This window comes from Leiobunum rupestre, chromosome 11 (genome assembly GCF_980474605.1).
Source record: "Leiobunum rupestre chromosome 11, qqLeiRupe1.1.hap1, whole genome shotgun sequence".
In the NCBI taxonomy this organism is placed as follows: domain Eukaryota; kingdom Metazoa; phylum Arthropoda; class Arachnida; order Opiliones; family Sclerosomatidae; genus Leiobunum; species Leiobunum rupestre.
This window is the reverse complement of record NC_143394.1, coordinates 34936533-34948522: the sequence shown is the minus strand read 5'-3', so window position 1 is coordinate 34948522 and position 11990 is coordinate 34936533. Positions and strand designations below refer to the sequence as shown.

Here is an 11990-nt window from a genome sequence, read left to right as displayed (position 1 = left end):
GCATATGGGCAGGATACTTACACGTGCTGCTCTCTAGTGGTGAATAGAAGAAACTGCAGATTTAATTTTTTTTAGAGAATTTTTGTGTAAAATGGAGGTGACCATTTAAAATGCGGGGAATCATAAAATACGTGAAATTTAAGTTTCGGGAACTGTACGTGCAAGGATAATACTTTGGAAAGTGACGACGGAAATGAACAGCTTTCAAGAAGGAACGGATGGAACAAAATACGTGCAAAAGAGGAGCTTGGCTTTTCAAAGTGATAAGATAAGCCTTAGCTCTTCTTCGTCCTCTGAATATAAAAACTCCAGGTCTTGCGTCGAACAGGATCAAATAAATCCCGATGATTCCAAAGATTTTCCCTCCACTAATTCGAGTAAAACATCTAGTCGAATTAAAGAGTGCATTCAACAATCCATCAGGTAAAATTAAAACACTTCAACACTTTTCAAGTTCTTTGTGACATTTACAAAAACATTACGTTACAGTGCTGAATCAAAGAAGACAATATCATCTATTTTGGTAAATTGACATATTTTTTAAGCATGAAATTGTCAAATTTTAATTTTTTACGTATTAATTTTTAGAATGAAGTTAACCAGTTGTCAGACTTGGAAAAACTATTATTGTATCTGCAACTTCCAACTGGTGCACCAGCAAATGTTGATCCACTTAAACAGTAAGATCTAATGTTCTAAATGCTACATTTAACAAATTTGAAATAAAAAAAATCATTTTTAGAAAAAGCCCAGGTAATCCTCTTGGAAAGAAAGCTGATATTGCAGTAGCCCAAACTTATACATGGATTCAAAGTCACCTGGAAGAAGACCCTGAAGTTTCTCTTCCAAAACAAGAAATTTACGAAGAATATAAACTTTTTTGTGATGCTAATAAGATTGAAGGACTTTGTGCTGCTGACTTTGGAAAAGTGATGAAATACGTCTTCCCCAGTGTTAAACCTAGGAGACTTGGAACTAGAGGAAATTCCAGGTAGGATTAGTTTTCGTGAGTTTAAAAACAATAAAATGGTCCACTAAACAAGTTTCTGTCTCTCTCTTAGGTATTGTTATAGTGGTCTGAGAAAAAAGTTATCAGTCGAAACTCCAGCGTTGCCTGACATAACTATCGAATTAGAGAATTTACGCGTAAATAATTTGAATATTTTTTAGCTTATTTACCACTCTAATCTACCCTCCTCTTTTTTTAGGATGGCAAAAATGCTGTTGTAAATGATGAATTGAGTTCCGCCGCTTCTTATTTGATTTTTGAATGGGCTGAAAAACTGCTGAACAAAAAATTTGAATCTCTGTCCGACTTAGCTTCTCATTTGGTTGAGAATTTATATGTAGATACCAGATCTGTGGCTGCCTTCACGGTACTCTCTTCTTCAAATAATCAACCAGTAGGGAAAAGTTCTCAAGCAAATTTACTACAGAAATCAAGTACAAACAAAAGAAGAGAGACACAGCTACATCTTCAGAGAAAATTACAAGAAAAGGAACTGATCAGAGAGCAAAAGAAGAAGCTGCAACTGTTGTCTAAAAACTGCAAATCAGGCAATGGGTGTAGAAAAGGTGGCAAAAAAGATTTGCACTCCGGGGCACGAGCGAAGGAGAGCACTGCCATTACTCCAGATGCAAAACCCAACACCACCCCTGACAAACTGAACAGCTCAATTGTTGATCAAGTTGTAAAGAAGGAAGATAAAGATAAAACTGTGGCAACCGCTAGTACATGCAGAACGTTAAGTCCTATTAAACCTATACGGAGTTATTCAGAAGGATCTATAGCCTTAGAACAGGAATTGAACAACCGACCTAAGAAAATTCCAATAAATCGTAAGACCAGTAGTCCAGGGGCTTGTTTCTCTCAGACAGTACCCAGTATCATTGTTCTCTCTTCACTGCCTCAAGTTGACATTGATGTGAAAAATTGTTCGCCAGTACAAAAACCCAGCAGCCAGAAGTATAAAAGAATTCAGCCAAAACCCAGTCAATACCCCAGCACTTCAATCGCAATACCTTCTCAGAGCTTGTTAAATATTGAAAATGGTGTGGATAAACCAATCTGTGGATATAGTTTAGAATTAGCCGAAGCAAATGGCTTATCTGCCTTACACGATACAAATGGAAAAACGCCATCAGCTTCAAAAGCGCCGGAAATAACTGAAAAATCTAATGTGGAAATTCTGAAAACTATTAGTGCCGCTCTCGCTAGTACCACCCAGACTCGTAATGTTTTTCAATCTGACTCTACTATGCCTAAGAAATCTTTTGCTTGTTCGCAGAATGAATCTCCGATAGTGGTTAAAAAAGGGAAAAAATGGCCGTCCTTAGCAAAGGAATCAAAATCAAAAATTTCTAATGGTAAAAGGTGTTTGGAAGATACCAAATCCAGTAGACCTTTCAAAAAACCACTGATAGAGTCAGCTAGTCGTCAGAATAATGATACCTTCCCATCAAAAAATGAATCACAAAACAATACGAAAAGATTATCCGAAGACCAAATAGAACCTTCCTTAATGAATAAAAATATTACTATTAATAACCTCGACAGAGGGTCTATTGATGAAGTGAGTATCCAGCAAATTGAAACCGACGCTTTGATGGAAGAATATTTGCAAGGAAATCAAGAAGCTACTTTGGAGAAAGATATTAATAAATCTAGCTTTAATAAAATGGCGGATCTAAAGATTGAACTGGAAGGAACCAAACAAATGATACCAACCAGCAAAGCTCAGTTGTCACAATTGAGGCTGCTCTTACAGCGAAACCTTCCTCAACCTTCATTGAGTCGTTCAGTGGTAACAAAGCCCACAACTGCAGTTTCTGAAGAAAATAGCATTCTAGATGGTTTCACTGGTTTTGTTACGGGAAATCGTCATTCGTCATTCAGAAGTCAAAGCGAACCATCTTCTTTCTTTTTCAATTTCAATGGGCATGGTGTAGACGAAATAGAACAATCTTTGCAACTAGGAGAGTCAATTTTGAGGGAACCACCTAAACTTCAAAATGACCTAGTAGAAAGCCAAGCGCTTCAAGATTCAAAACTATTTAATTCCACTTTGGAGTTTCACAATTCTGACTTCAACATATGTGGAGATACTGTGTTGTCAGATGATCAAGCCTTAACTTTACCTACTCTTACAACAAAGTCTGAATCAGGGTTGGAGTTTGGATTGAACCGCAGTTTTGACGATGTTAACAATGATGTCTCATCTTTAGACAGGTCAAATATACTCTCCTACTCATCATCCTTCACTCCCTCAGTTCCACCAAGCCCAAACACACGCCGAAGAGCCTTCAATTTTATGCCAATTTCTCCTAGACAAACTCCTATTCCTGATAATCTCGGTTTTGCCAATGTGGGAGGATCCTGCGCAGTATCTTCAGCATCACCACTGCAAATGTTTGTCCCAGCCAATAATGGTGCTAATGTTTCAGCTTCAGTTGGTCCTTCCCAGCCACCGAGTACAGCCAGTAGCCCTTTCGTTTCACCACGCGGAACCCCGGTGCCTATTTCTCGTTCGCGTCATAATTCAGGGCAAAGTGCTTACAGTACACCTCGTCAGACTCCTTCTCAAAACTTTGTTGATTCCGGTGTATCTTCTATATCAACATCGCCTTTTGTGTCACCCCAAACAACTCCAGTACCTGTTAGTCGTCTAAGACATAATTCTAACCACGGTGGTACTGGAAAAACTGTCACATTTAGTACAGCAGTCGCGCAAGGTGGAATGCAGAATGGTTTGTCATTCCAGTGTCGTTCTAGACACAACTCCGGTCCCTTACCTCCACCTCCGTCATTAGCAGCGTCTTGTTCAACTAGCAGCAGTGGAGGAATTATTTCTTATTTCATGTCACCACGAAGTGCTCCATTGTCACCTTTAGTTGGTGAAAACTTTACACAAACCAATTTCAATTTTCCCAGTACCAGCGTAGAAAACAATGGTAAAGTACGCTCTCGTCACAGTTCAGCCTCCAGTTTAAATATTCCCATGTCACCCTTATCATCGCCAGTTTCACCATCTTCACACTTAATTGGAAATTCAGATCCACTTGTTGGTGCATCTGATACATCTAGTAAGACAAATGGTTTAAATAAAAAATTTGGACTACTGCAAAATGACGAAGGAAGAAATGTTTGTAACGTAGGTAATCGTTTACCTTCTATGGCGTCTTTAAAAAGTAGCAGCCAATTCAGTTGGCCTTCTATATCAGAAGGGCAGTTTTGTCCGCCATCTTCTGCTTCTACTTTGCGTAAAAGAAATAGACACCTATCAGGTTCGGTGATTCATCATAGACCTTCAAATCATGACCCTTTTGTTCAGGAACTACAATCTTTCCTTCAAAGTGATTCCCCTTCTTCACCAAATCCCATTGCCGATTCGATAAGTCGAAGCCGATCAGTGCCTCTTCAGCAAATGCTATTGTTAGAGCAATTGAACAATAGTATATCTTCATCGGGAACCATAGATGCTTCTGGGAACTTTAATTTCAATAATGGTACCCACACTGGTGGAAACAAAGATTTATTTGATAGATCTTATCAGTCTACGCCAATCCAAGACTCTTTCCAGTTAGTCGAGGATCCAGGAGGTCCCAGCAACCTCAATGAAGAAAATCTAACTTCTCCTTTCGTTGGAAATTCTGGCAATTTTTCAGAGGAAAACTCCAGAAAGGAACAAGATCTTGGGGTCTCTCAATCTAGTGGCCTGAGTAGTTGGGCAAATCCGCTAGAAAACCTTTCATCTCGAAGAAATATCAATGAGTTATTGGAGGGAGATATTTTACAATCCACTTTAGAAGATCTTAGAGATTTTGACAATGATTTTTCAAAATTTGCGGAAGAACTTGAACAAATGGATCAAAGCAAAGAGCCAGATTTTTAGCGACAAGATACAGATACACGTATGATATTCCCCCTTTCATGTATTTAGAAACTTGCAATTTTAATTATCATATTTGCAAAATGCTTGGGTGACTTATTTTTGTTGTGTATTATTTTAAAAACTGTAATATATATATTGAAATTTTAGAAACGAAAACAGTGAAATATTTGGGTGGTTGATTTAATTCGCTAGTATGAATAATAGAAATGGTATTTAATAATTTTTTTGCATTAATGATATCATTAATCCGGGGCTATATAGCTAAGTTATTTCATTTGCAAAGATTCTTAACTTTTCTCTGTTGCTAGTCAATATATTTTGTGTTTTTTTACATAAACTAAAACCTTTTTTTTCTTTTGACTTAATTAAAAATAGCCTTTTGTGTAAATACATATTTCCTATTTAAAGCCGGTCTTCCACTAGTATAGTTTTAAGGAATTATAGTACTGGAAAAAATATATTCTGTAAAAATCTTGTAAATTTTCTCATTTCCTTTTTTTACTTAGTTTTTATTATGTATCTTTATTGTTATATTAGTGTTTTATTTCAGAATTGATATTTTTACCATATTTTCTTTATAAGCTGATCTCAACATAACGCTTTATGACAACCCTTCAGTGGCATAGACAAGGGGGAGGTTTCCTTGTTAATTCTCTTCCCTTGGGCATAGCTTGGACTGTAGTAAAGTTTCACCCCTTTTTGAAATTTTACATAGTCTGACCCCCTTGATAAACTTCTGGCCACGCCACTGCAACCTTTTACCCAGTAAAAATAATATAGTAATTTCCCAGTTGCATGGTCACTTAGAGGTAAATACTAAAATAACCTCAAATTTAGTGTAATACAATGCATGTAGCTCACAAAGATATTTGCAATAGTCTTGTGTCTATGCATATTAAAATTTTAACTTGACAGAATAATATTCAATGCTTCCACTATGTCGTTTATTAAAACTCAACTTAATTTAATAATAATTATAGACGTTTAAAAATAATAGGTTAATTTATTATTGAAGTAGAGAATCAAGGGTTTATTTTTATTAATGAAGTAAAAATATTTTGGGGTGAATTTTAAGGTTTAATGCCTTAAACTTTTAATTAAAAGTTGCAAATAAGTCTGGTATTTTAGCGTTTTTAATTTAGCTAGCTTGATTGTTATAACATGGGCCTATTATAACATGGTTATAATGTTTAATTTATGAACAAGTACAAAATGGAATGTATAAAATGGCAGGTTTAAGGGCTGAACAATTGAAGGTTTATAAATACGAACTATAACTGGTTATTATAGAGGAATTATTTAAAATCCCAATTCTTTAGTTACCATAGAAACCAAAAATTTGTCTCGAAATTGTTTTAAATATATTCTACAACCCCCATTATTGACACTGTAACCAGTATCTTATGATATAAAAATGAATTTTCTAAAAAAAAATTCCTCTATATCCAAACAGGGTAAAAGAACAGGAGATGCGTATTGTAAAAATAAACTGTTTTTGTAAGAAGTTTGTTACAGTACTTGAAGTTTTTTAAAATGGATAAGATAAAAAAAAGTGTATGGGATATGAAATGGATTAAGTCAACGCACACATAATAATTGTACTGTCGTAACAATACCCATTGTAAATTTGTGAACTTGTTTAAAGAAAATATTGTCAATGTTTCCAAACGATGTTTAGACCCAGTTTTTAAGTAATTAAAATTAAATCTTTGCAAAAAATAACCTTAAATTTCTTTATCCATCAATTTTAAATGGTCAGGTTCTTGGTGTTTTTTGGAGTATGTGTATTATATTAAAAGAAATGTTTTTATCTTACTGTCACTTAAAATTTAAAAAAGCAAACATAGACTAACAAATTTCTCGAATTGATGTATTTTTAATAAATATAGGAAGGTTTAAGAATTGTCGCGTTTTTGACTGCCTTTTGATTAACTATTCAAAAAGCGTGGATGTACAGAATATTGCTAATAAAGAGTTCAAAATAGTGAAATTGTGTTTGTTATTACCAGAAGTACCCAAATTAACTTGAACAGTCACTTTAGAATAGTGCGAAACAGCGGATTTGTACACTATCACAACTCAAAATTCCCCTCCTTCCCTAATGTTGTAAAACCATAAGTATGACACATTAATACTAATATTCTGATCGAACCTTTTTTCTCACTGACTAGGATATTATCCTCCTTGATAGTATTTTTCCCCTTGGGCATATTAAGACACTAGGGGCTCTATGTTGGAACCTAGGAGCAACAAACAGCTGTGCTTGTTGCTCCTAGTTGGAAATAAACCAGCCTGATTGCGCAATAACGCTAAACTTATCGTACTTATGTGATTTATGGTAAAACTTATATAAACCATGTTGTTTTCCCTTTGTATTAGCAAAAATGGACGGGTTAAGCCACCTCTCTAAAAAGGGTATGGGTACTTAAGTAGAAGAGTAGTTTGTAGTTTTGTACACAATAAAGCTACACTTACACTCTTACAAGTTTTGTAGCACCAGTTTAACCTTTCTAATATATGTATTTATACTTAGGTAGAATGACTATATTGATACGATCATGATAGAACTTTCTGCCCGCCAGTGAGGGAACTGAGGGGTAGAACAAGATGTCACGGACATTTAAGTACACACAATCCCACTTTATTTTAAATATTAAATTTTAATTTGAACAAATTTCCAATCATCTTGAATATGAACTTAATAAACCCAAGAGGAATGTTATCGGAAAAGAATTATTCGAGTTACCTGGTTTTGGAAATAAGGTGGCGAAACGCGAGCGCGTTAGATGGCACCTGTATGAATTGGCACGAAATTGAAATATGACAATAGTGCCTACGCGGGTGGTGGGGTACATTTAAATTGACAATCGACCAAAAACACTAAAGTGGGCAAATGCCCTACTTCTCGGGCTCCGATCCCAAAAAAATTACGAAAATCCCGTCGAGGCTATAATAGTGCCTAACGATTGAGATATCAATCGCCTTTGTACCACTATCGTACCGCAAGCAATCGTGTGTACGGCAGCTGGTCAAAAAAATATTTTGTGGCACACTTATTCTTAACTTCTGGGTATAACAAATATTTAGGGTCACACTTATTTTTTACGCGCCTGTTCATACGTTATTCTTATTTCAGGCAGGCTTTCAATGGAATGCGAATATAGCTTCAGCGCGTAAAGAATTCAGGTATGACGCGAAATGGCTAATTAACTCACTTAAAATTAACTTTTTCAACGCGACTGCAACCTAAGGGGTCATTCCATGTGAAATCGACCAACGTCCCCACGGCACCATCTCCGATTTTATTGAAACTCCATACACAATTAAAATGAACATATTTAGGAAGAAATCCAAAGTTTTAGAACCAAACTCTTATAAATTTTGGAGAAATGGTCTTTTGAAATTTGTTAGTGCACGTAACTTTTTTTTGCGCCGTTTTAAAGTGCGATGTTTGAGCCTTTATAATTAATTAATATAAAGGAGTACATTTATGAAAAAAATTGTAACATTTAAAGACTTGTTGGAAATTCGCTTAAAAATATTAGTTTTGTACTGTGGGATATATATAATTTTTAAAAAAATGTCAAAGTCGGCGTAATTTTCACCGAAACTGCAAAATGAGATAAGCTAAAAGGTCAAGATTTTCAAATTTTTTCTTTACGGTTACTATAAAACTTTGAATATTTTTGCTAAAGGATGCCTTTCACCGGAAAATACATTAATATTCAGGATCTCAGTAAAACTTTTCCAATTTAACCTCCTTCAATATAGACGTTTTTACCAAAAACGTGAAAACATGGTAATACGTTTAGTGTTATATAGACTGTTGGGAAACTAAAAATCACATAAAATCTGATACCAATAAAAAGGCAAGATTTCTATCTACAACATGTAAAAATAAAAATGTTGACTATTAAGGTTTTTCTGGTCCAAATTTAAACGTCAACTTTGACCGTTTCTCAGATATTTATTTGTTGCTTTTGTACAAAGATACTATTTTGTCATAGTCTAATTTTTTTAGAACGTATTTTTTACAGTCTGAAGTCGTTTGCGGAGCAAGAATTGCTAATATGTTCTGTGACGGTATCCAACATACATCCATTCTGCGTGGAAAGCCCTTTCTGTTTCATGCAGTTTACCGAGACATCTTTCTGCTCTTCTGATCGTTCGATAACGTTTCCTACGTAACGTACCACTCTTCATCATAGGTACAAGCAATGAAAACCCCTGGTATGCAATCTTCCCATGATGTTAGTTGAAAGACTCATCTCCTCTAACCACCATAAACTAACTTATTATCTCATCTCCGCTCATCGAATTTCGCTATTTAATCTACCCTCGCGTACACTCCCGCTATTTTTGTTGAAAAATCTTATCTCATCTCACGCTCTTTTCCGTTTATGGCAGTCACAAAATATCTCCTAACAATCTCCTCTCTCTGAAATTCATACTTTGTGAAGTTCCTCTCACGCTCCTCTCCTTTTGAAGTTTTGGCCATCTCACCACCTCTCAGATTCTCACACTGTTCTCACATTAGATTTACTGTCTTTATCTTCTTATAACCTTCTCACGTCAGCATGTTATCTTATTGTACGTTTGGGCTTTGTTATTGGTCAAAGTTACATAATTATATTTCCTTTGTTTTGGTTTTCTTACATCTAAACTCAAACTCCCCTTCTCTCACAACCGCAAACTAACTTTTTAGTTGATCTCCTCTCATTGCATTTCATTAATTAAATTAACGTCGCTCACACTCCAAAAACTTTCTTTGAAAAATATTATTTCCATTCACTCTCCTCTCCCTTAAATTCATAGCTTGGGAACTCATTTCACGCTCCTCTCCATTGGAAGCTTAGAGCATCTCAGCTCCTCCCAATTGCTCTCCCTGATCTCACGGTGAGAGGTGAGTGCCCATCACTGTACGTACCACTTCATCATAGGTACAAGCAATGAAAACTACTGGTATGCAATCTTCCCATGATGTTAGTTGAAAGACAACTGGACGAAATAATACAAATTTTGTACTAAAATTAACGGCAGATATTCTTTTGATATTAACCTCGTTCTCAGACTCTGGTATAAAAGCGTGATGTGATCGCGTTCCCGAAATAGACTTAATACCAATGTGCCTCTCGTTGAGGCAGAACTCTGTCACATGGTTGGCAACGTCTACTTTGGAAAGGTACCCAAAATCAATGATTTTTATGTTCAAACAACACCAAAGGAACATTTCTTTACGTGTTTGAAATTGAGACTTGTTTAACACTACTCGTAAACTGGCTTTAACTACTAATCGTTTTACTGTACTATCGATACCGTCACAAGGGCTTTTACCGTGTGAGGTGGCGAAGAAATGACACTCTGCCTTTATATTGAAGTCATTTTCGTGAGCGCTTAAATTAGCTAAGTTCTTATAATTCTTATACTGGATCGCGGCGCCTTCACTGAAGTAAAATATTTTCGTGATATTCGGAAACTTAATTTGAACCTTTTCTAACATTTTCCCCAAAAATGCGTGAACGGTATTAGCATCGTGTGTCAAGCAGTTAGATATTATACACAAATTGAAATGATTCAAAAGCCTCGTATCAGAGTTCTTCGCCACCTCACACGGTAAAAGCCCTTGTGACGGTATCGGTGGTACAGTAAAACGATTAATAGCTAAAGCCAGTTTACGAGCGGTGTTAAACAAGTCTCAAATTCAAACACGTGAAGAAATGTTCCTTTGGTGTTGTTTGAACATAAAAATCATTGATTTTGGGTACCTTTCCACATTGGTATTAAGTCTATTCCGCGTGGCTTGCAGGGCTTGCCACCACCCTCCTACGCATTGTAACCCGGCCACCTAAATTAAAAAAGGCTTTAAAAGTCGCTCGATGACTTAGGCCTAAGGTGGTGCCTTGGGTATTAGCCTAGCTGATTATTTATTATTATTAGTATTATTTAACGCGATCACATAACGCTTTTATACCACAGTCTGAGAACGAGATTAATATCAAAAGAGTATCTGCCGATAATTTTTGTACAAAATTTGTATTATTTCGTCCAGTCGTCTTTCAACTAACATCATGGGAAGATTGCATACCAGGGGTTTTCATTGCTTGTACGTATGATGAAGAGTGGTACGTTACGTAGGAAACGTTATCGAACGATCAGAAGAGCAGAAAGATGTCTCGGTAAACTGCATGAAACAGAAAGGGCTTTCCACGCAGAATGGATGTATGTTGGATACCGTCACAGAACATATTAGCAATTCTTGCTCCGCAAACGACTTCAGACTGTAAAAAATACGTTCTAAAAAAATTAGACTATGACAAAATAGTATCTTTGTACAAAAGCAACAAATAAATATCTGAGAAACGGTCAAAGTTGACGTTTAAATTTGGACCAGAAAAACCTTAATAGTCAACATTTTTATTTTTACATGTTGTAGATAGAAATCTTGCCTTTTTATTGGTATCAGATTTTATGTGATTTTTAGTTTCCCAACAGTCTATATAACACTAAACGTATTACTATGTTTTCACGTTTTTGGTAAAAACGTCTATATTGAAGGAGGTTAAATTGGAAAAGTTTTACTGAGATCCTGAATATTAATGTATTTTCCGGTGAAAGGCATCCTTTAGCAAAAATATTCAAAGTTTTATAGTAACCGTAAAGAAAAAATTTGAAAATCTTGACCTTTTAGCTTATCTCATTTTGCAGTTTCGGTGAAAATTACGCCGACTTTGACATTTTTTTAAAAATTATATATATCCCACAGTACAAAACTTATATTTTTAAGCGAATTTCCAACAAGTCTTTAAATGTTACAATTTTTTTCATAAATGTACTCCTTTATATTAATTAATTATAAAGGCTCAAACATCGCACTTTAAAACGGCGCAAAAAAAAGTTACGTGCACTAACAAATTTCAAAAGACCATTTCTCCAAAGGTTATAAGAGTTTGGACCTAAAACTTTGGATTTCTTCCTAAATATGTTCATTTTAATTGTGTATGGAGTTTCAATAAAATCGGAGATGGTGCCGTGGGGACGTTGGTCGATTTCACATGGAATGACCCTAAGCTGGAATGGGCCTAGAAGTAACAAAACTTG

At 35.5% G+C, this 11990-nt stretch overlaps 1 protein-coding gene across 1 annotated transcript; it reads left to right on the top strand.

Annotated features, from left to right (window-relative positions):
• The first annotated feature begins 4 nt into the window (after positions 1 to 4).
• On the top strand, positions 5 to 6860 carry LOC149922376 (uncharacterized). The gene is made up of 6 exons (XM_090162664.1): positions 5 to 423; positions 490 to 523; positions 589 to 680; positions 743 to 991; positions 1062 to 1146; positions 1209 to 6860. The coding sequence occupies exons 1-6, from the start codon at positions 194 to 196 to the stop codon at positions 4890 to 4892; spliced, it is 4374 nt and encodes a 1457-aa protein (XP_090018790.1). The 5' UTR covers positions 5 to 193; the 3' UTR covers positions 4893 to 6860.
• Positions 6861 to 11990: the final 5130 nt, after the last annotated feature.